Genomic DNA, 25445 nt, shown 5'->3' on the forward strand with positions numbered 1-25445 from the left:
AGCTCTTATCTCATTTTCTAATATCTTGCATAACATCTATTGGATAAAGAACTAACATAAAAATAGATCACGTATTATTAGAATCACAAAATCAAATCTAATTGTAATTACCATTTTCAAGGTAAACATACCTTAACTACTAGGTGGCGACTCTACACTCTAAATAATCTTGTAGAGTAAAGTACTATATGTTGTTTTGACTTGTGCAAAATAGGGTGCAACACAATATGTTTACCATAATTGGGTTTTCCTATTCTTAGAAGGAAATATATATCTCTCATATTTAGCTAGTCACTTTCTTGGAGGAAAATATTTGAACTTCTATAAATTGAGGATTCTTCCTTCTCATTCACTATCATCCATATTATAGCCATAAGGGGTTCGAGAGTCTTGTTTGGGGGGAGAACTTTTCGGGATAAATGTTAGTGTGTTATTTGTGTTTGCCTCTTCGTAAGGTTGTCCTCTCAATATTTTGTACTCTCTTTTATATTGTGAATTGCTCATCTCCATTTGTGGACGTAAGCCAATTGATCGAACTGTATTAAATTTTTGTGTCTCTTTTGGTATATTTCTGTTCTGCTGTCTGATTTATTGTTGTTCAAGTGTTACTTTACTAGCTTCCGCATGATACCAGATTATTTCAATTCTAACATCAACTTGTAATAATTTAATTTGCCAACTGCAAGTAATATAAAAGGGATATATGACAGATAACTTGGGTATTGGGTGGTTTTTCTCTCATTTTTGTTTTTCCTTTTCCCGTCGTCTTATTTTTTTTATTATACCTTTTGTCTCAATTTATGTGATTAGTTTGAATTTCGAAAATTAAATTTCTTAATTTTAATCGTAAAATAAGACATAAAATATTTAAAGTAAATAAAACTTATATATTTGAAAACTACAAGTATTATAATTTATAGTAATTAACAATCCAAAATATGTAAAAGACAAATAAAAGAGTTACAGTAAGAAAAAAGACTCTTAATAATTCAAACCGCATTTAATTAATTAGAATAACGGAAATATTATTTAAAATGTGTAGGTTGTCATACATTGACAAGTCGGTAGTTGGAAATGAAACTCTGTCAAAACCTAAAAATTCTTTTTTTTCTATGGTAAGACTTTGGACTCTCGCATTTATTGTCACTTTCGAAAAGATCTTCCATATTAATTCAGAATAAAACACCCATAGCCCGGCCAGGCCCGGCCCGCTCCATTTTACAATCGGGAAGTAGCAGAAGAAGCCTATTCTAATTTTCCATAATAAGATGCAAGAAAAAAGGGCTAAAATTTTGAAAAAGAAGCTCTGTACCTCACTAAATACCAACTCTACAATCCACCTATAAGGTCCCATCTTTGATCTATTCCGAACCAACTCAGCCATCCAAAACTTGTTCTTTTGTCTTTATGTTTTTAGACTCTTCCCTCCTTGTCAGTTGCGGGTCCCTTCTTTTCCCTGTATTTGTATACTAGTAGTAGTATCTGATAACTCTCTTTCTCATTGCCAGCCAACTCTCTTCCCCATTCCCATCTCAAAACAAAAAGCTTGCACCTTTCTAGACTCCTTTTTAATCCACAAGAAAAAACTTGCCATTTTTCAGAAGAACCCATCAACCGAGTCCTTTGAAAAGAGTAGAATATACCTTTAATCTCTCTTGATTTCTCATTGGTTCCCTTCTGTTTCCAAGATTTACCAAACCCATCGTTTCCTCTAAAAAACAAAAATCACTCGTAATCCAAGTAGAGATTATCAATATAGGAAGAAGTTGATATTTTTTCTTTTCTTGGGATCCATTACTGAGCAAGCCTCTCATTCTAAACCACCCAACTTCCTCTAGTAGTAGAGAGATAAGAATAGGTATACACACATTTTGATTGAGGGATGAGAGAATTGTGGACAACGCTGGCATCAATGATGGGGGTATGGGCTTTCAGTCAAAGCCTCCTTCAAACAGTTTTCCCAGCAGAAGTCCGTTTTGCGTCCCTCAAATTCATCCATCGCATCTGCAACTGGTTCTCTGCCTATTGCTACTATGACATAACGGAGATCGACGGCGTTAATACGAATGAGCTTTACAACGCCGTTCAACTCTACCTGAGCAGCTCTGCCTCCATCACCGGGAATCGCCTCAGTCTCACAAGGGGACTCAATTCCAGCAGCATCACTTTTGGGCTGTCCAATAACGATTCCCTCATTGACACATTCAATGGTGTTAAAGTCCTGTGGGAACACGTGGTCATCCCAAGGCAGGCCCAGACATTTTCATGGCGTCCGCTCCCAGAAGAGAAAAGGGGTTTCCTCCTACGTGCCAAGAAGAAAGACAAAGCAGTGGTGTTGGGCTCTTATCTGGATTTTGTCATGGAAAAGGCAAATGAAATTAGGAGGAAAAACCAAGATCGGTTGCTGTACACGAATTCACGTGGGGGTTCACTTGATTCCAGAGGCCATCCTTGGGAGTCGGTACCCTTTAAACATCCCAGTACTTTTGATACACTTGCTATGGATCCTCACAAAAAGGCTGAGATTATGGCAGATCTTTTGGATTTTGCGAATGGAGAATCTTTTTATCAGACAACTGGGAGGGCTTGGAAAAGGGGTTACCTTCTTTACGGACCACCAGGGACAGGCAAGTCTAGCATGATTGCTGCCATGGCCAATTTTCTTGGTTATGATATTTATGATCTTGAATTAACCGAGGTCCACACTAACTCCGAGCTCAGGAAGTTGTTGATGAAGACGAGTTCTAAATCTATCATTGTCATTGAGGATATTGATTGCTCTATCAATTTGACTAACAGGAAAAATAATAGCACCCATTCATTCTCACCTCCAGGAGCAGGAGCAGGAGCAGGGAGCAATGAAGACGGTGGGAATACTATAACTCTTTCTGGTTTGTTAAATTTTACTGATGGTTTGTGGTCATGTTGTGGCACTGAGAGGATATTTGTGTTCACAACTAATCACATTGAGAAGCTTGATCCTGCACTGTTGAGGAGTGGGAGAATGGACATGCACATTCACATGAGTTATTGCTCTTTTGCCGCACTCAAGATTCTCTTGAAGAATTACTTGGGATACGACGATGATGATGTGGAGAAGCAACTTCTTGAGCAATTAGAGCAAGTAATTGAAAAAGCTGAAATGACACCTGCTGATATAAGTGAGGTGTTAATCAAGAATAGGAGGAATAAAAACAAGGCTGTTTGGGAATTGCTAGAAGCTTTGAGGACAAGGGCTGAGAGGAATGATGCTGTAAAATCAAGTGCGGACGATGAAGAGCAAGAGAAAAGGGCATTAGAGAGTCCTAAAGAAGCAAAGTGTGACGAGGAAAAAGAATCATCAGGATGACAAGGTACATTAGTAAGTGCTATTACAAGGGTTAAAAAAAATACTATTAAAATTTTGCTTCTTTAAATCTTTGTGGAGGGAAAGAAGAGATAATAAAATTTGCTATTCATGACACATTTTTTTTAGTGAATGGGCTTGAAAGAAAGGTGGGGATTGAGGGGTTCAAATAGGCAAAACATGAATTGACTGTAAGACAAAGGCATTGTTCTACTATTGCTTGGTTTAGTTTAAGTCTATTTTGAAACATACAAAAAATAATGGAACCAAAGTATGATTTGTCGATTTACATGTGGTGTGTTTTGTTATGTTAGTTCATTTTTGTCGCCCTGGAAATGGCTACATTAGCATATGAGTTTCATATTTCAAAATAATGCTTGAATAATAATGTGATAATGATCCTTCGGTTCGGTGTGCAGCTCGTTAATATTTAAATTTTGTTAGCTGGCTGGGATTTGAGTGAACCCTTCAAGCACATGGGGCTGATGTACTTTCTGATTGGGAATTTGGAACTTAAGATTACCAAAATCTTTTATTTTTCTTTCAATCATTTTGAAAAGGACATGTTTCTTTTTGAGTTGGCTATGAAAGTTACTCCCTCCATCCAAAACAGTCAGCGTTTTACAATAATAATATATTTATAATACAAAATTGTCTTAAAATGTTATATTTGAAAAATTCGTCAACGAGAGTACCGTTATACTTACTGAAATGACTATCCATTCAATCAAATTAAAATGTTTTTTCATTTTCATTGTTGAAAAGTTACAGATATGTATTGTATAAAGCAAAAGGGATTAACATGTCAGTTTCATGTTTTTCGATAATAGAATAAGGTATTTCCTATTCCCTACATTTTTAATTTATATGAGCCTATTCACCAGGGATGGAGTTTAAAAAGAAATGAAGTTCTTTAAAACTTATGGTTCTAAACAAGTTATAACATTTTTGTGTGACTACAATTCTTTTGAAACTTATGGTGTTAAGCATGACAGAGTATTTGTGTGGCTATAAAAGTTTCTCATTGAGGCTAGAATTGAAAGTTTAAGTTTAGTTGTTTTCATTAGAAAATAGTCACTTTTTTTGGAACGGACCAAATAGAAATAGGTTCACGTAAACTGGAAGAGAGAGATTAAAGTTATAACTTATAAATAATCATTACTTAGTGAAAGATCAAAATGTAACTGCTAAATCTAGGGGCAGATTCATGGGTCGGGTTCACGTGAACTCATGCTCTCCTCCCTAAATAAATTATACAACACTATTACGTTCTTAGTTTCTTCTTATATTTCTACATGTCATTCCAAGGTCAACTAGTACTTTGGTGTAGCGGTGGTTGAGTGCATTGTTGCTTTGCCAGGTTAAGTGGTAGATCCTTTGGTGCTGTCTTTTTAAAAATAAAATTTACGCTTTTTAAACTTACTAGTTTTAGGATACGCTTTTTACGCTTTTTAAACTTACTAGTTTTAGGATACGCTTGTTGTGCGTGTATTCTATTTCAATGAATATAAATTTTAAAAGATTATATAAATAATCTATTAAAACTTGTGTTAGAGTTATAAAATTAAAATTAATAAAAGTGTAAGTTTCTAAACAATATTGATCCTAATTAGCTAACTTTCAACGAAAGAAGAAACTCTTAAGACAAAAATATAATTATGCTATTTCTATAATCAATAAGAAATGTCATATGAATTATTTCCAACATATTAGAAAAGACTAAATTACTATTGCAAAAGATATTATTCAATTGCCATATTTTTTTATTAATCTACTCTTTCTTTGTTTTGGAGTGAGGTTTCTTTCTTCGTTCAAGCACATAACCAAATGCATGTGAATATTTTCTTTTGTGGAAGTAAGAGTTAAATTATAATGGAATTGCTTACTGCTAAAGGATTCTAAAAGGACTATATTAATCTATGAGCGAAAAATATAGAGCTTATGTTAAAAAAATTCCTATGCTTTGCACGAAATTAGTTACACCCCTAAACAAATTATATTCTTAGTTATCCCCGAAGTTGGCTATTTGATAGTTGTTACTCCTGGACATTGACGTGGTAATGTGCATGGATATATATACTCCTTTAGGCATATGAAGAAAAATTTAAAATTAACTTTAAGGTGCAACATTTAATTTTTCAATCATTAATATAATTGTTTATTTGTTAGAATATAATTGTGTATTTGTTCTTGCTTTATCTTAATATACAATGCATACTTTATCTAACTTTGTATTTTAATTTCTTTTTTTTTAAAATGTAATGGCTATTTGATCCAATTGTATGGTATTTTATTTTTTGGGGCTAAATTTGTAAAAACTTAGCTGGAGTTTTGCCATAAATAAAAATAGTTTTAGCTAAAATAATAAATTAGTAATTGTGTATTATTTTTATTATTTTTTGTTAGATGCAAATGACTATTTGAATTGTTTATTTTATTTTCGGGTCAAATCCAGAAAAAAAATTGGCAAGAGCTTTATTATTTTATTGCTTAATTTAAAAGATATAGCCAAAATAACAGAGTTGCCATTGTTTTCAAAAATCCATAACATCTTTGAAATGCTTAAAGCCACCTACTACGTTGTTTAAGTAAATAGAACAATTACATTCAGACATCTCTATAGCAACGTTCTTATAAACAAAACATCACTATAAAAGCTAAGCTTTTCCGGAACCAATTTTTATGTTATGTTATAATATATGTTATTTATAATAGCACTTCACTATAACATTCAAAAATATTCGGAACAAACAAAGTTGTTATAGAGAGGTTTGACTATATTATAGTATATTTTTTATTTCTTTGACAGGCACACACATTCTTCCTTAATTTTTCCAAAAAAAAAAAAAAAAAAAATTCAAAACTTGAATAACAATTCGTATTGTGTGGCGAAAGACTTTTAGAGTCATTTAATGACTATTGTTTCAGAAGTTTCGAAAAACTTAAGTAATAATTCTTACAAAAAAAAGATAATTCAAATAAGAAAACAATTTATATTTATATATAAGTGATATCTCATTTTATGTGAACCTATTTCCTTTTTGGTCCGTTCCAAAAAGAATGACCTCTTTCTAAATTTAGAAACAATTTAGCTTAAACTTTCAATTCTAGCCTTAGTGAGAAGCTTTTATAACCACACAAATACTTTGGACCCATTTCTGACTTGTTTAGGACCAAAAATTCTAATTTTTTTTTTATTTTTTCTCAAATTTCGTGCCCAGTCAAATAGGTTCACATAAATTGGAATGGAAGGAGTAAGAGTTTTTACCTAATTCAAATAAGAAAAGATTTAATAGTCAAAATTTAAATTAATTTAAAAAGCATACATATTAAAAAAATAATCAAATGACTATCCAGTGTGAACTTTATATTAAAAGAGTAAAAAGGGCGAGCGATATTTCGCTAAGAGTATTCGTACTTTTATTATATATATATATATATAACACATTTATGTGAATAGGGCTCAGGAATTGAATTACAAGGACACCAGTCCTGGCCTAGCCACTAATCTTTAGGGAAACCTTAAACCACGATGCTCTTCACAACCCTTCAACGGCCACCTGCCTAAATGGGTTAACGAGCACCACCGGTTAGCTTGGGACTAACCAAGGTTTACTGTCGAGACTAGTAACTGTCTGGTCTATATAGTCCTTAACCCAAAACCCCATCGGGTGTGATACAGTAGACTCCTAACTACCATAAACATGAATAGCAGATAACCATTGAGAACCAAGTCTAACACTTACCTGTTTAGCCTGTCATTTAGGCTAACAATATCGTATAAATGGAAGAGGGAGGGAGAAGAACAGTACCACCACAGAGACCCTGAGTTGTGGCCAAGTGACCTTTTTGATTTTATTTCAGAACTAAATTATTACAAAGGGGATTTTTACAGATGAAGAGAGAAACTCGAGAGAAAGCAGAGCTAATGTTGGCTAAAGCCTGCCTCTAACTAAAGAAGAGTGATCCTTATATAATGGATCTGTCTACAAACAAACAAAATGAAAAAGTAAAAGTGGCCAACAAAATAATTAAAACGTGGGCAAAAGAAAACTACATTATTAAAATCGGACAAACTACTTTTATAAAAGTAGATTCCTTCTGATAATGGAGGGACCCCTTACTTTATTAAAGCTGTCTGGGGAACCTATTACTTTATAAAAGTCTTCGTCTTTTTATCAATCGGTGGGGCCTTCTATTTCTTTATGCTTTATCTTTTCCTTTATTGTTTTTCTTTGCAGAAGATGCTTCTGCACTTGCTTTCAATTTGTTGATAAAGTCTTCAATTTCTGTATCACTAACTTCCTCTGTATCTGATTGATTTTGGGCTTCTCCGGCTAAACACACATCTTCATTTGAAGTACTGCCAATAGAAACCATAGAGATATCATCTCCAATAGTAGTACCAAGATTTTTTGCTAAATCCTTTTTTATTTCTTCAAAATATGAAGCAAGGATTTCTTTCTGTGAAACAGCTCCCTTCTTCATTTGGAGTCTCTTCCTGATAATTTCCAAAGGACTTAGATCTTCTTCTTCATCCTTTGTATGATCGATCTGTGAATAAGCCTCTATTTTGGCCTGTATCTGTTGTATTAATTCTTCACCATATAACTTTCCTTGTTGGGGAGGATGTGACGACCCGACCCGTCGTCTCATGAGTTACTGCCCCGTTTTTCCCATTTCCTATTTCTTTATGCTTCATTATCAGTGTTGGGTGTGAACGAGTTGATTTGGATTGGTTTTAGTAGGAAATGAGACACTTAGTCTCTTTAAGGAAGATTTGTTTTGGAAAAGTCAACCGGACATTGACTTATGTGTTAGAGGGATCGTATTTGAATCCCGATGATTCGGTTAGCTTCGGGGGATGATTTGTGACTTAGGAGTGTGATCGGAAGTAATTTTGGAGGTCCGGTGTAGAATTAGGCTTGGATTGGCGAAGTTAGTATTTTGGCGAATTCCGGTTGATAGGTGAGATTTTGACCCGAGAGTCGGAATGGAATTCCGAGAGTTGTTATAGCTTCGTTAGTTGATTTGGGATATGTGTGCAAAATTTCAGGTCATTCGGACGTGGTTTGGTCGGGTTTTTGATAGAAAGTGTATTTCGGAAGTTTTTAGAAAATTAGGCTTGAATTCGATGAGTTTTGGGTAATTTGATGTTGTTTGCGGTGTTTTGATGATTGGAAGAGGTTTGAATAATGTTATGAATTATGTTGGCATGTTTGGTCGGGGTCCCATGAGGCTCGGATAAGTTTTGGAAGAGTTTTTGGAAGATTTTTGCCGTTTGAGCATAATCATGTAATGATCCAAAGGTTCATTTTTAGTTCTAAAGATCGAAATTTTATTTCGAGATTTCCAAAATTAAAATAATGAATTATAGGAGTGATCTGGAAAGTTTGGTCTAATTTCATCAAGTCGCGATTGCGTTTTTGACACGAAACATGAGTTAATTGTTTAACGAGCGAAATGGATATCACACTAAGCAAACGAGCTCCGAATTGAGTTTCGATTGAAGGACTATGTTCGTATCATTATTTGTGACTCATAGGAACAAGAATCATCGAATTCCGAGTTCGTATGATGGATTTAGAGCCATTTTAGTAAAAAGAAAAGTGCTGCAATTTCTTTGGCTGCTGCTGTATTTTTTTTAGCAGCGTGAACAGTAACCGCGTGGGTGAACAGTGGCCGCGCGCGTGAACAGCAACCGCATGCGTGAACAGTATTTCCGAAAAATTCTTGGCAGTGAGTTTATAAAACACTTCATTCGCGATTTTGGGTCATTTTTCCTCCATGGTTGATCTTTTTGAGAGCTTCTTGGTGGAGATTAAAGAGGGATTCAAGGGGGAACGACTTGAGGTAAGTTTCTTGGACTTAGAACTCGTTTTTATTGTGAATTCCACCTAGAGATTCATGAAATATAAGCCTACAAATCAAGAACTAGGGCTTGAATTTTAAAACCAAACAATTAGGATTTGATGGGTCATTTGAACTCGGATTTGGGAGTTCTTGGTATGTATAGACTCGTGGAGAGACAAGGAATCCGGTGATGTTAATTTTCTGATTTTTCGAGACGTGGGCCCGGGGCTCGGGTTTTGTCAAATTCGTGAATTTTGATATTTTTCGATTGCTTTCGATTGGGTATTGTCTCTTTAGAATAATGCGACATATTCGTTGTGATTTTGGGCAGATTCGTCGCACGAGGAGGGTAATTTGAGAGGCAAGGGCATAACGAGCTAGTCTTTGACCGTCTTGAGGTGAGTAATTGATGTAAATGATGTCCTGAGAGTTTGAAACCCCGAAATTTCACATCGTAACGCTATATTGAGGTGACGTGAACGCCGGATAACGGGCGTGGGGTAGAGCACCGTTGGGGATTGTGACTTGGTCCGTCCCGAGAGATGTTTTTACCGTGTTTTCTACTTGAACTAAATTGAGAATCATCCTTACTTGGATTTAATTGTTACATTTGGGCTTCTTGCCAATTATTTGAATCCTTCAGGGATTGATATCACTGCTTTCGCATATTTTGCATATCATTTGACCTCAGTCCAAGGTTTTAAATACTGTTTTGCAAACTCAGCCATCTTTCTAAGATTTGAAAACTTAAATGATATTTCTAAATGATATTTCGGGCTGAGAACTACTGTTTTACAAATGCCCAAGGGGCTTATGATGATTTCTGGACTGAGCATGGATCGGGCTGCGCGCCGCAGCAGTGTTATATTGATATTGAGGCCGAGAGCCTGGTTAATTACATTGATATTGAGGCCGAGAGCCTGGGTGATTATACTGAGATTGATATGAGGCCGAGGGCCTAGATTTGATGCCACGAGATGGCTTGATATTGCGCTTGGGTTGTAGTAGCCCCTCCGGAGTCTGCACACACCCCCAGTGAGCGCCGTCGACGATAAATAAATGGATGGCTCGGGCTGCATGCCGCAGTGGGTACTAGAGTGTACCATCATATGCATTGCATTGCACTCATGCATTTGTTTTTATCTGTTATACCTGTCTCAGTATTTGGTACTCTGATTTAATTGACTTGTTGCTTCACTATTTGTTGTTCTAAACTGCCAGTTATAGTTTACTTTGTATTTTTCCATGATTTTTTATTTTCAGCCTTTATTTATGTTTATTACTTACTGGGTCGGAGTACTCACATTACTCCCTGCACCTTGCGTGTAGATCCAGGTACACCACAGGCTGAGTGAGGATTTGTTTAGCTGAATAGCAGTATCCGGGAGTATTGAGGTAGCTGCATGGCATTCGCAGCCTTGATCTCTCCCCTCTATCTCTATCTTTTATTCCATATTTTTCCTAGACAGACTTGTAATAGGTGGATATTCTGTATTAGAGGCTCATATTTGTGACACCGGATTCTGTTGGGCTATGGTGTGGTATTTTAATTGAACTTCCGTAGATTTTATTATTAATTATACACTTGAATGAAATGACTTAGTAAATTCTAGGTGATATTTATCTATAATCTGAATAAGAATTTGGGATAATGTTGTTGAATGGTCGAGCTTGCCTAGCAGTGTGTTGGGCTCCATCATGACCGGGGTTGGGGTTGTGACAAGTTGGTATCAGAGCCTAGGTTAATTGGTCTCGCGAGTTATGAGCCGGTTTAGTAGAGTCTCGCGGATCGGTACGGAGACGTCTGTATTTATCCTCGAGAGGCTGCAGAACCTTTAGGAAAACTTCACATTCTTGAATTCTTATCGTGCGTCCTTGATTCATCTTGAAAAGAAACTTTTGAAATTCCTTCCTTATGTTCGTATGCGCGCATGGGCGCTCAGTATCATATGTGCTTCGATGGCTTTTGATTCCCCGATCGAGGGGCGAGGTGTTATCTCTGTGAGTTTATGATGGGCCAGTCTGGAGGACTTGAGGTTGGATCTTTGCCTATGGCGGGAGCGTCGAGGTGCTGATTGTGTGAACAAGTGTTTTTGAACTTATATGTTCGGTAGTGTCCCTGTTAGTGGAAATGATGGTTGTGGCTATGTGATGAGTATGTTAGTACTGCGAGGCGTATCTATATGATTTGGAAGCGACGAGAAGGGTCTGCTGAATGATGGAAGAACTAATAGATGCTTGAAGTCCATCGTGATTCAAGTTATAGCCCGAGTTATGGGCGTGTGAAGAATCTTTTCATGTCTCCTAGTTGGAAGTGAAGTAAATTTCATGTTGCGGTATGAGTACAGACTCAGGAAGATCAAGTGACTACGTAATGTTAGGTATGCAATAATGTTAGTTGGGGGAAAAGCAGGTGGGTCATCTCCTACGAGGTGTTCTAAAGTTGTGTTATCCTTATGTTATCTATTAGAAGACCTCAATTGCAAGTGAATAAAATGTGTTGAAATCTAAATTGGATCGCCTAGAGAGTGGGCTTAACTGTTGTGTGAGTGAATGCGAGATTTGCAGAAGAGTTAAAAATTCTAAATGATTTGTGTTTCCACAAGCTTATGAAGGATCGAGTTTAATCTCACTATGGTATTGAGGCAACAATGGAGTATATGCGTTATGAGTATAGTGTGTTGTGATCTATGGCTTCGAGCCAAGTTGGGGAGCTTACTATTGGTTAGCGGATTGTGCGATTATGTACTATGTTAGTTTCGATTTGATGCATGCTAGTGAATCAGTTCTGGTTGTGGAAATTGGGCCGAGAATGGCACGAGTGAAGGAAAATTTTTGACAAGATGTCATGAGCTCGGATGAGCAGGAGATAAGTTTCGATGTTTACGGTAAGTTGGTATTGTCTTCAGCGTCACCTAAGATTGGTGTTTTGTAAAAAAGGGTTTTGCATCCTGGTTAATAATTCTTGATCGCTCTTTAGCGTTAGTGCGACCGGTGGTTTGGATGTACGCTCCAGATATTGTTGTGGTAGGTTGTGGGAGTGTGTCCTACGGGAAGATTATATAAGTGTGGCATGTGATCACTTGATTGATTAAAGATGTAAACCAAGTATGAAGTTTGCAACAGTGTGATGTTGAGTATAGTTTTCTATATGCTATTTGTATGCCTTGCTTCTTGTTTTCTAAGGAAAGTCTGTATTAGTGCATGGGATTGGTAATTCCTTCCAGAGTTTGTTTTCTTTTTTTGTATCGCATTTGAATTGGTAGCCTGTTGGCATATTGGGGTATCATATGCGGCTTTTGATTATGTCTAGGGTGGCTTATTGCCTAAGCAATTCGTAATGGGTGAGACGAGATCATTGAATTCGAGATCAGTGCAATCTAAGTATATGAAGTAAATTAAGGGGTTAAGACTATTGTTTGGTTCAGAATGAGGTGATAGTTCTTGCCAGAAGTATAGACCCAATGAATTGTTGATTTGGCGGTGTTATGAATTTATACAGATCTCGTCCGTCGTATCGGTATTGTAAGAATTTGAACAGGACCTATGTATGTCATGCAGAGCATGGGATGTATAATGATTTTTATTCTAGATGGGATCAATGGAAGCTCTTGACTAGTTGAGTATGTAAACGTTCATGGTTCGGAAAGGAGGTGAAGTCCTCATGTTACCTTAGGATGGTATGGTATATGCGATATGTTGTGAAGGGTTGAGATTTGCGTGTGTAAGGTTACAGTTCAGTTCTGAATGGAAATTCATAACATTCTTAGGCGGTACAGGCAGCTTTAGGTGATTAAAGAAATGAGCTTCAGATGATTAGGGTGAATGATCTTAAGATGATTAAGGAAATGGTATTGCTAATTGGAAGTGATTTGATGAGAGTATATGTCTCAGAAAAAGGTAATGTGACTAAACTGATGATATTTCGGTAGTATTGCAGCATGTTCTTGGTGGGTCCACTGGTGGTATTCGGGTTTGCTTGGTAGCACAGGGAAATTTTGAGTATCTGTCGTGGAATGATTGGGTATCAAAGGTGTGCATGTATTCGCACGGTGGAAACTGGAATCAGGTATGATGATTTGTGTGCCATATGGAGTTGGAGACTGGGAGTTCTCATGTACATACTAGGTTGTGGTTATGGATCATGTGTATTCGGCACCGTTTAGCAGCAATCGGGATTTGGAGGCTCGAGTGGATTTTTGTTTGCTGGTATGTTAGATTTTGGATGTGATGTCAGAATTCAGACTGGTTGTCTTAGTGTTGAGTGATTCTGAACTATTGCACTATGAGCAATACCGAAAATGCCACGGGTTGAGTGATGAAGTGAATTGGATTATGTTCTAGCAGAGTGGTTTATATTTCAAAGGACCAACGGACGGTTGGGGAGGATTGCTTTCTTAATTGGGCATTCGTGATGGATGTCAGTGCAAAGGTTGCTATCATTAATTCAGTTCGGGTGTTGGGGGACTTTCCAAATTAGTTTCATATGGCTAGGCATGTCGCTGGGCGAGGTTGTTGATTACGGTATTAATTTGGTGCCGGGCACCAGATCATCTGGCTCCGATAGGAGTTGTAGTAGTGGAAGTCAAGCGGGATGAGTAATTGGGTGTTGCTCGGTGAATAACGTACTGGTTATGTTCTATCAGGTTTGCGTGGTGTGTGTTATTTGTTTCACTATGGGTGTAATGATTTGCTTTGGCTCCAGACATCAATTGAGCATGGTTGTCGATTTCAAGCATAGTGACTTAAGGTATTTCTTGTGGAGTAGTATTTGGATAGGGACGCGCATTGTAGCAAAGCTGTGTGGAAACATGACATTGCGGGTCAAATTTGTGTGTTCTGTTTCTATGATGTGAGACAGGGTCTCAGCCTTGTGTTGTGGCAGTACTGGTGAGTTTGAGGTACAACTCTCTCAGTTGAGTCATTTTCATGAATTGAGTATGTTCGGACCGTTTCTTATTGGTGCACGTATTATGCAAGTTGTGGCTTAGGCATGTATTGATGTGTCATGTCACCTGAGTGGTGTGTTTGGTCAGAAGAGATCGTTGAAATCAGTAATGAATGCGAACAGATTCGATTTCAGTATGTGTGATGGGTAAATATTGAGGTTCGGTTCAAAATTTGCTATGGTAATTACCAGGAGAGAAATGACTTCATGAATGGTTGACATAGGAAATGGTTATGATTTATTGCGTGTTTCCTTTATCATTGGCAGTATGTGAAAGTGTTGGAATGAGGCTTTAGTTGTTAAGAGGTTTCCTATCGATATTCGATTATTATGTGCAGCTACTGTGAATAGAAATTATCGTTTCGAGTGTTTGAGTTATGTGGTATATCAGATAATTGCACCTGATGTTGCAGGTATGGGTTATTACAGCTGGTTCGGGCTTATTCTGAGTATGGATGTGAAGTTCTAATCTTGTGTATGATTTCGGAAGGTGCAATGTGGTTCTATGGTTTATGGACTAGATGGATTGTGAAATTTCAGCTATGTTGTGTTATCGAACCTATGCGAGATAGGGTAGTGTGGGATCACCCGCGGGTATATTCTTGGTAAAGTCGTTCAGCTATTGGTTGGCTTCTAGGACAACTCTGGGTACGCTCGAGGACGAGCGTTTGTTTAAGTTGGGGAGGATGTGATGACCCGACTCGTCGTCTCATGAGTTACCGCCCCGTTTTCCCCATTTCCTATTTCTTTATGCTTCATTATCAGTGTTGGGTGTGAACGAGTTGATTTGGATTGGTTTTAGTAGGAAATGAGACACTTAGTCTCTTTAAGGAAGGTTTGTTTTGGAAAAGTCAACCGGGCGTTGACTTATGTGTTAGAGGGATCGGATTTGAATCCCAATGATTCGGTTAGCTTTGGGGGATGCTTTGTGACTTAGGAGTGTGATCGGAAGTAATTTTGGAGGTCCGGTGTAGAATTAGGCTTGAATTGGCGAAGTTAGTATTTTGGCGAATTCCGGTTGATAGGTGAGATTTTGACCCGAGAGTCAGAATGGAATTCCGAGAGTTGTTGTAGCTTCGTTAGGTGATTTGGGATATGTGTGCAAAATTTCAGATCATTCGGACGTGGTTTGGTCGGTTTTTTGATCGAAAGTGTATTTCGGAAGTTTTTAGAAAATTAGGCTTGAATTCGATGCGTTTTGGGTAATTTGATGTTGTTTGAGGTGTTTTGATGATTGGAAGAGGTTTGAATAATGTTATGAATTATGTTGGCATGTTTGGTCGGGGTCCCATGAGGCTCGGATAAGTTTTGGAAGAGTTTTTGGAAGATTTTTGCCGTTTGAGCATAAGCATGTAATGATCCAAAGGTTCAGTTTTAGTTCTAGAGATCGAAATTTTATTTCGAGATTTCCAGAATTTAAATAATGAATTATAGGAGTAATCTGGAAAGTTTGGTCTAATTTCATCAAGTCGCGATTAGGTTTTTGACACGAAACATGAGTTATTTGTTTAATGAGCAAAATGGATATCGCACTAAGCAAACGAGCTCCGAATTGAGTTTCAATTGAAGGACTATGTTCGTATCATTATTTATGACTCATAGGAAAAAGAATCATCGAATTCCGAGTTCGTATGATGGAGTTAGAGCCATTTTAGTAAAACGAAAAGTGCTGCAATTTCTTTGGCTGTTGCAGTATTTTTTTTAGCAGCGTGAACAGTAACCGCTTGGGTGAACAGTGACCATGCGCATGAACAGTAACCGCATGCGTGAACAGTACTTCCGAAAAATCTCGGCAGTGAGTTTATAAAACACTTCATCCACGATTTTGGGTCATTTTTCCTCCATGGTTGATCATTTTGAGAGCTTCTTGGTGGAGATTAAAGAGGGATTCAAGGGGGAACGACGTGAGGTAAGTTCTTGGACTTAGAACTCGTTTTTATTGTGAATTCCACTTAGAGATTCATGAAATATAAGCCTACAAATCAAGAACTAGGGCTTGAATTTTAAAACCAAACAATTAGGATTTGATGGGTCATTTGAACTCGGATTTGGGAGTTCTTGGTATGTATAGACTCGTGGCGAGACAAGGAATCCGGTGATGTTAATTTTCTGATTTTTCGAGATGTGGTCCCGGTGCTCGGGTTTTGTCAAATTCGTGAATTTTGATATTTTTCGATTGCTTTCGTTTGGGTATTGTCTCTTTAGCATAATGCAACATATTCATTGTGATTTTGGGCAGATTCGTCACACGAGGAGGGTAATTTGAGAGGCAAGGGCATAGCGAGCTAGACTTTGACCGTCTTGAGGTGAGTAATTGATGTAAATGATGTCCTGAGGGTTTGAAACCCCAGAATTTCACATCGTAACGCTATATTGAGGTGACTTGCACGCCGGATAACGGGCGTGGGGTAGAGCACCGTTGGGGATTGTGACTTGGTCCGTCCCGAGAGATGTTTTTACCGTGTTTTCTACTTGAACTAAATTGAGAATCATCCTTACTTGGATTTAATTGTTACATTTGGGCTTCTTGCCAATTATTTGAATCCTTCAGGGATTGATATCACTGCTTTCGCATATTTTGCATATCATTTGACCTCAGTCCAAGGTTTTAAATATTGTTTTGCAAAACTCAGCCATCTTTCTAAGATTTGAAAACTTAAATGATATTTCTAAATGATATTTCGGGATGAGAACTACTGTTTTATAAATGCCCAAGGGGCTTATGATGATTTTCGGATTGAGCATGGATCGGGCTACGTGCCGCAGCAGTGTTATATTGATATTGAGGCCGAGAGACTGGTTAATTACATTGATATTGAGGCCGAGAGCCTGGGTGATTTTACTGAGATTGATATGAGGTCGAGGGCCTAGATTTGATGCCACGAGATGGCTTGATATTGCGCTTGGGCTATAGGAACCCCCTCGGAGTCTGCACACACCCCCAGTGAGCGCCGTCGACGATAAATAAATGGATGGCTCGGGCTGCACGCCGTAGTGGGTACTAGAGTGTACCATCATATGCATTGCATTGCACTCATGCATTTGTTTTTATCTTCTATACCTGTCTCAGTATTTGGTACTCTGACTTAATTGACTTGTTGCTTCACTATTTGTTGTTCTAAACTGCCAATTATAGTTTACTTTGTATTTTTCCATGATTTCTTATTCTCAGCCTTTATTTATGTTTATTACTCACTGGGTCGGAGTACTCACATTACTCCCTGCACCTTGCGTGCAGATCCAGGTACACCACAGGCTGAGTAAGGATTTGTTTAGCAGAACAACAGTATCCGGGAGTATTGAGGTAGCTGCATGGCATTCGCAGCCTTGATCTCTCCCCTCTATCTCTATCTTTTATTCCGTATTTTTCCTAGACAGACTTGTAATAGGTGGATATTCTGTATTAGAGGCTCATATTCGTGACACCGGATTCTGTTGGGCTATGGTGTGGTATTTTAATTGAACTTCCGCAGATTTTATTATTAATTATACACTTGAATGAAATGACTTAGTAAATTCTCTGTGATATTTATCTATAATCTGAATAAGAATTTGGGATAATGTTGTTGAATGGTCGGGCTTGCCTAGCAGTGTGTTGGGCGCCATCATGACTGGGGTTGGGGTCGTGACAAGTTGGTATCAGAGCCTAGGTTAATTAGTCTCGCGAGTTATGAGCCGGTTTAGTGGAGTCTCGCGGATCGGTACATAGACTCCTGTATTTATCCTCGAGAGGCTGCAGAACCTTTAGGAAAACTTCACATTCTTGAATTCTTATCATGCGTCCTTGATTCATCTTGAAAAGAAACTTTTGAAATTCTTCCACGCGTTCGTATGCGCGCATGGGCGCTCAGTATCATATGTGCTTCGATGGCTTGTGATTCCCCGATCGAGGGGCGAGGTGTTATCTCTGTGAATTTATAGTGGGCCAGCCTGGAGGACTTGAGGTTGGATCTTTGCCTATGGCGGCAGCGCCGAGGTGCTAATTGTGTGAACAAGTATTTTTGAACTTATATGTTCGGTAGTGTCCCTGTTAGTGGAAATGATGGTTGTGGCTATGTGATGAGTATGTTAGTACTGCGAGGCGTATCTATATGATTTGGAAGCGACGAGAAGGTTCTGCTGAATGATGGAAGAACTAATAGATGCTTGAAGTCCATCGTGATTCAAGTTATAGCCCGAGTTATGGGCGTGTGAAGAATCTTTTCATGTCTCATAGTTGGGAGTGAATTAAATTTCATGTTGCGGTATGAGTACAGACTCAGGAATATCAAGTGACTACGTAATGCTTATGGCGGTGGAAGGTATGCAGAAATGTTAGTTGGGGGAAAAACAGGTGGGTCATCTCCTACGGGGTGTTCTAAATTTGTGTTATCCTTATGTTATCTATTAGAAGACCTCAATTGCAAGTGAATAAAATGTGTTGAAATCTAAATTGGATCGCCTAGAGAGTGGGCTTAACTGTTGTGTGAGTGAATGCAAGATTTGCAGAAGAGTTAAAAATTCTAAATGATTTGTGTTTCCACAAGCTTATGAAGGATCGAGTTTAATCTCACTATGGTATTGAGGCAACAATGGAGTATATGCGTTATGAGTATAGTATGTTGTGATCTATGGCTTCGAGCCAAGTTGGGGAACTTGCTATTGATTAACGGATTATGCGGTTATGTACTATGTTAGTTCCGATTTGATGCATGCTGGTGAACCAATTCTGGTTGTGGAAATTGGGCCGAGAATGGAACGAGTGAAGGAAATTTTTTGACAAGATGTCATGAGCTCGGATGAGCAGGAGATAAGTTTCGATGTTTACGGTAAGTTGGTATTGTCTTCAGCGTCACCTAAGATTGGTGTTTTGTAAAAAAGGGTTTTGCGTCGTGGTTAATAATTCTTGATCGCTCTTTAGCGTTAGTGGGACCGGTGGTTTGGATGTACGCTCCAGATATTGTTATGATAGGTTTTGGGAGTGTGTCCCACGGGAAGATTATATAAGTGTGGCATGTGATCACTTGATTGATTAAAGATGTAAACCTATGTATGTCATGCAGAGCATGGGATGTGTAATGATTTTTCTTCTAGATGGGATCAATGGAAGCTCTTGACTAGTTGAGTACGTAAACGTTCATGGTTCGGAAAGGAGGTGAAGTCCTCATGTTACCTTAGGATGGTATGGTATATGCGATATGTTGTGAAGGGTTGAGATTTGCGTGTGTAAGGTTACAGTTCAGTTCTGAATGGAAATTCATAACATTCTTAGGCGGTACGGGCAGCTTTAGGTGATTAAAGAAATGAGCTTCAGATGATTAGGGTGAATGATCTTAAGATGATTAAGGAAATGGTATTGCTAATTGGAAGTGATTTGATGAGAGTATATGTCTCAGAAAAAGGTAATGTGACTAAACTGATGATATTTCGGTAGTATTGCAGCATGTTCTTGGTGGGTCCACTAGTGGTATTCGGGTTTGCTTGGTAGCACAGGGAAATTTTGAGTATCTGTCGTGGAATGATTGGGTATCAAAGGTGTGCATGTATTCGCACGGTGGAAACTGGAATCAGGTATGATGATTTGTGTGCCATATAGAGTTGGAGACTGGGAGTTCTCATGTACATACTAGGTTGTGGTTGTGGATCATGTGTATTCGGCACCGTTTAGCAGCAATCGGGATTTGGAGGCTCGAGTGGATTTTTGTTTGCTGGTATGTTAGATTTTGGATGTGATGTCAGAATTCAGACTGGTTGTCTTAGTGTTGAGTGATTCTGAACTATTGCACTATGAGCAATACCGAAAATGCCACGGGTTGAGTGATGAAGTGCATTGGATTACGTTCTAGCAGAGTGGTTTATATTTCAAAGGACCAACGGACGGTTGGGGAGGATTGCTTTATTAATTGGGCATTCGTGATGGATGTCAGTGCAAAGGTTGCTATCATTAATTCAGTTCAGGTGTTGGGGGACTTTCCAAATTAGTTTCATATGGCTAGGCATGTCGCCGGGCGAGGTTGTTGATTTCGGTATTAATTTGGTGCCGGGCACCGGATCATCTGGCTCCGATAGGAGTTGTAGTAGTGGAAGTCGAGCGGGATGAGCAATTGGGTGTTGCTCGGTGAATAACGTACTGGTTATGTTCTATCAGGTTTGCGTGGTGTGTGTTATTTGTTTCACTATGGGTGTAATGATTTGTTTTGGCTCCAGACATCAATTGAGCATGGTTGTCGATTTCAAGCATAGTGACTTAAGGTATTTCTTGTGGAGTAGTATTTGGATAGGAATGCGCGTTGCAGCAAAGCTGTGTGGAAACATGACATTGCGGGTCAAATTTGTGTGTCCTGTTTCTATGATGTAAGACAGGGTCTCAGCCTTGTGTTGTGGCAGTACTGGTGAGTTTGAGGTACAACTCTCTCAGTTGAGTCATTTTCATGAATTGAGTATGTTCGGACCGTTTCTTATTGGTGCACGTATTATGCAAGTTGTGGCTTAGGCATGTATTGATGTATCATGTCACCTGAGTAGTGTGTTTGGTTAGAAGAGATCGTTGAAATCATTAATGAATGCGAACGGATTCGATTTTAGTATGTGTGATGGGTAAATATTGAGGTTCGGTTCAAAATTTTCTATGGTAATTACCAGGAGAGAAATAACTTCATGAATGGTTGACATAGGAAATGGTTATGATTTATTGCGTGTTTCTTTTATCATTGGCAGTATGTGAAAGTGTTGGAAGGAGGCTTTAGTTGTTAAGAGGTTTCCTATCGATATTCAATTATTATGTGCAGCTACTGTGAATAGAAATTATCGTTTCGAGTGTTTGAGTTATGTGGTATATCAGATAATTGCACCTGATGTTGCAGGTATGGGTTATTACAGCTGGTTAGGGCTTATTCTGAGTATGGATGTGAAGTTCTAATCTTGTGTATGATTTCGGAAGGTGTAGTGTGGTTTTATGGTTTATGGACTAGATGGATTGTGAAATTTCAGCTATGTTGTGTTATCAGACCTATTCGAGATAGGGTAGTGTGGGATCACCCACGGGTATATTCTTGGTAAAATCGTTCAGCTATTGGTTGGCTTCTAGGACAACTCTGGGTACGTTCGAGGACGCGCGTTTGTTTAAGTTGGGGAGGATGTGACGACCCGACCTGTCGTCTCATGAGTTACCGCCCCGTTTTCCCTATTTCCTATTTCTTTATGCTTCATTATCAGTGTTGGGTGTGAACGAGTTGATTTGGATTGGTTTTAGTAGGAAATAAGACACTTAGTCTCTTTAAGGAAGGTTTGTTTTGGAAAAGTCAACTGGACATTGACTTATGTGTTAGAGGGCTCGGATTTGAATCCCGATAATTCGGTTAGCTTCGGGGGATGATTTGTGACTTAGGAGTGTGATCAAAAGTAATTTTGGAGGTCCGGTGTAGAATTAGGCTTGAATTGGCGAAGTTAGTATTTTGGCGAATTCCGGTTGATAGGTGAGATTTTGACCCGAGAGGAGAGTTGCTATAGCTTCGTTAGGTGATTTGAGATATGTGTACAAAATTTCAGGTCATTCGGACGTGGTTTGGTCGGGTTTTGATCGAAAGTGTATTTCGGAAGTTTTTAGAAAATTAGGCTTGAATTCGATGAGTTTTGGTTAATTTGATGTTGTTTGAGGTGTTTTGATGATTGGAAGAGGTTTTAATAATGTTATGAATTATGTTGGCATGTTTGGTCGGGGTCCCATGAGGCTCAAATAAGTTTTGGAAGAGTTTTTGGATGATTTTTGCCGTTTGAGCATAAGCATGTAATGATCTAAAGGTCCATTTTTAGTTCTAGAGATCGAAATTTTATTTCGAGATTTCCAGAATTTAAATAATGAATTATAGGAGTGATCAGGAAAGTTTGGTCTAATTTCATCAAGTCGCGATTGGGTTTTTGACACGAAACATGAGTTAATTGTTTTAACGAGCGAAATGGATATATCACTGAGCAAACGAGCTCCAAATTGAGTTTCGATTGAAGGACTATGTTTGTATCATTATTTGTGACTCATAGGAACAAGAATCATCGAATTCCGAGTTCGTATGATGGAGTTAGAGCCATTTTAGTAAAACGAAAAGTGCTGCAATTTCTTTGGCTGCTGATGTATTTTTTTAGCAGCGTGAACAGTAACCGCGCGGGAGAACAGTAACCACGCGCGTGAACAGTAACCGCACGTGTGAATAGTACTTCCGAAAAATTCTGGGCAGTGAGTTTATAAAATACTTCATCCGCGATTTTAGGTCATTTTTCCTCCATAATTGATCATTTTGAGAGCTTATTGGTGGAGATTAAAGAGGGATTCAAGGGGGAACAACTTGAGGTAAGTTTCTTGGACTTAGAACTCGTTTTTATTGTGAATTCCACCTAGAGATTCATGAAATATAAGCCTACAAATCAAGAACTAGGGCTTGAAATTTGAAACCAAACAATTAGGATTTGATGGGTCACGTGAACTCGGATTTGGGAGTTCTTGGTATGTATAGACTCGTGGCGTGACAAGGAATCCGGTGATGTTAATTTTATGATTTTTCGAGACGTGGGCCAGGGGCTCGGGTTTTGTCAAATTCGTGAATTTTGATATTTTTCGATTGCTTTCGATTTGGTATTGTCTCTTTAGCATAATGCGACATATTCATTGTGATTTTGGACAGATTTGTCGCACGAGGAGGGTGATTTGAGAGGCAAGGGCATAGCGAGCTAGACTTTGACTGTCTTGAGGTGAATAATTGATGTAAATGATGTCCTGAGGGTTTGAAACCCCGGAATTTCACATCGTAACGCTATATTGAGGTGACTTGCACGCCGGATAACGGGCGTGGGGTAGAGCACCGTTGGGGATTGTGACTTGGTCCGTCCCGAGAGATGTTTTTACCGTGTTTTCTACTTGAACTAAATTGAGAATCATCCTTACTTGGATTTAATTGTTACATTTGGGCTTCTTGCCAATTATTTGAATCCTTCAGGGATTGATATCACTGCTTTCGCATATTTTGCATATCATTTGACCTCAGTCCAAGGTTTTAAATACTGTTTTGCAAACTCAGCCATCTTTCTAAGATTTGAAAACTTAAATGATATTTCTAAATGATATTTCGGGCTGAGAACTACTGTTTTACAAATGCCCAAGGGGCTTATGATGATTTCTGGACTGAGCATGGATCGGGCAGCGCGCCGCAACAGTGTTATATTGATATTGACGCCGAGACTGGTTAATTACATTGTATTGAGGTCGAGAGCCTGGGTGATTATACTGAGATTGATATGAGGCCGAGTGCCTAGATTTGATGCCACGAGATGGCTTGATATTGCGCTTGGGCTGTAGGAGCCCCTCCGGAGTCTGCACACACCCTAGTGAGCGCCGTCGACGATAAATAAATGGATGGCTCGGGCTGGACGCCGCAGTGGGTACTAGAGTGTACCATCATATGCATTGCATTGCACTCATGCATTTGTTTTTATCTTCTATACCTGTCTCAGTATTTGGTACTCTGACTTAATTGACTTGTTGCTTCACTATTTGTTGTTCTAAACTGCCAGTTATAGTTTACTTTGTATTTTTCCATGATTTCTTATTCTCAACCTTTATTTATGTTTATTCCTCACTGGGTCGGAGTACTCACATTACTCTCTACACCTTGCGTGCAGATCCAGGTACACCACAGGCTGAGTGAGGATTTGTTTAGCTGAACAGCAGTATCCGGGAGTATTGAGGTAGCTGCATGGCATTCACAGCCTTGATCTCTCCCCTCTATCTCTATCTTTTATTCCGTATTTTTCCTAGACAGACTTGTAATAGGTGGATATTCTGTATTAGAGGCTCATATTCGTGACACCGGATTTTGTTGGGCTATGGTGTGGTATTTTAATTGAACTTCCGCAGATTTTATTATAATGATACACTTGAATGAAATGACTTAGTAAATTCTCTGTGATATTTATCTATAATCTGAATAAGAATTTGGGATAATGTTGTTGAATAGTCGGGCTTGCCTAGCAGTGTGCTGGACGCCATCATGACTGGGGTTGGGGTCGTGACAGTTTGACTGGACCAATTTGGACCAGAACATATGATAGAAAATTCTATAAAGGTAAGGAATGCCTTCACTAGTATAACCGGTCTGTACATTCCATTTCATAATCCAGGGAATAGAAAATTCAATAAAGAAATAAATGGTAGCAATACCATCATAAAAGATATGATCTTTTTGGAGAGAAATAATTTTGGGAGATATATCTACCCATTGAGAATATAATCTTTTGAAGAGAGGGTTTAAAATATCTAATGATGGTCCGTATAACTTCCACCATTTGAAAAACCAATTTGGAACTTGTTGTCAAAATAAATTAGGACAAAGTTTTATAAACCAAGAATGTTTTCTGGTAGGATTTTCATATAAAAAAGTTTTATTAAAACTTTCGACATAATCCCAATAATTGAATTTGACCGAAATCTTTTGGTCTGGATGTGTATATTCACGATCCTTGAGTGTGCTGATTCCCCATTCATCAGAAGGTATAACTTCTTAATTATAATCTTCGAAAAACTATAAGTTTTCCTAGTATTAGCAGGATAGAAATGCTGAATATCTGCAGATCCTGTTGTGGAGAGTATAATCTCATAATGCATTCTGTATTTGTATGCAGGAGTAGCGTATGACGCTGTATCAAAGTATCTTGCCATAATTTGCCAAGGATTATCCTTCCATTTAAGGTCGGATTGTTCTAAAAGAATTATTAACTCTTTGGATTCTTTTTGACTATAAGTCTCAAAATTGTCATTAGAATCCTCTGATATAACTGAGGAGTATGTAGGTACATTAGATGATGACGTACCTTCATCTTTTTTGGATTTTATAAAATCCATAAATTCCTTGTATAATGGATGTTCAGTATTACCTTCTATAATATTAGCTGCTATAAGCCTTTGATTTCCCATTTGGGGAAGAATATTATTCTCTCTGCTATTAGTAGCTGCCCTTCCTCTTCCTCGTTGCCGAGGAGGCTTGTATGTGGGTCTTATAATCTATAGACAAAGTAGTAGAACTATTAGTTCAGGCATTTTCAACTAAACATGGCTCTGATACCAAAGGGAATGACCGGATCGCTTCCGAATAGGGTTCAGGAATTGAATGTCACGGCCCGGATTTCCCACCACGGGAGTCGTGATGGCGCCTACTATTGGAGATAGGCCAGCCAAGTATTAAAATGTTTCTGATAACATTTGCAACAATATAAACAAAACGAGACAATTACATAAAAGCGGAGTCTTAACTTATTTAAAAACTGACTAGAAAT

General features: G+C 38.2%; 1 protein-coding gene across 3 annotated transcripts; it reads left to right on the forward strand.

The window, feature by feature from the left end:
* Positions 1-1063: 1063 nt before the first annotated feature.
* LOC104222277 (AAA-ATPase At5g57480-like) lies at positions 1064-23965 on the forward strand. Of its 3 annotated transcripts, XR_011401789.1 has the most exons (3): positions 1064-3353; positions 17386-17451; positions 23796-23965. XR_011401789.1 is itself a non-coding variant. In XM_070155524.1 (2 exons), the coding sequence occupies exon 1, from the start codon at positions 1883-1885 to the stop codon at positions 3347-3349; it is 1467 nt and encodes a 488-aa protein (XP_070011625.1). In that variant the 5' UTR covers positions 1064-1882; the 3' UTR covers positions 3350-3353; positions 23796-23964. The 3 variants fall into 3 exon arrangements, 2 of the variants coding, with proteins under 2 accessions (XP_070011625.1, XP_070011624.1); XM_070155524.1 differs by lacking the exon at positions 17386-17451 and having other exon boundaries at positions 23796-23964; XM_070155523.1 differs by lacking the exons at positions 17386-17451; positions 23796-23965 and adding an exon at positions 10529-10640.
* The last annotated feature ends 1480 nt before the right edge of the window (positions 23966-25445 follow it).

The sequence above is a fragment of the Nicotiana sylvestris genome, chromosome 8 (genome assembly GCF_000393655.2).
Source record: "Nicotiana sylvestris chromosome 8, ASM39365v2, whole genome shotgun sequence".
Lineage (NCBI taxonomy): Eukaryota > Viridiplantae > Streptophyta > Magnoliopsida > Solanales > Solanaceae > Nicotiana > Nicotiana sylvestris.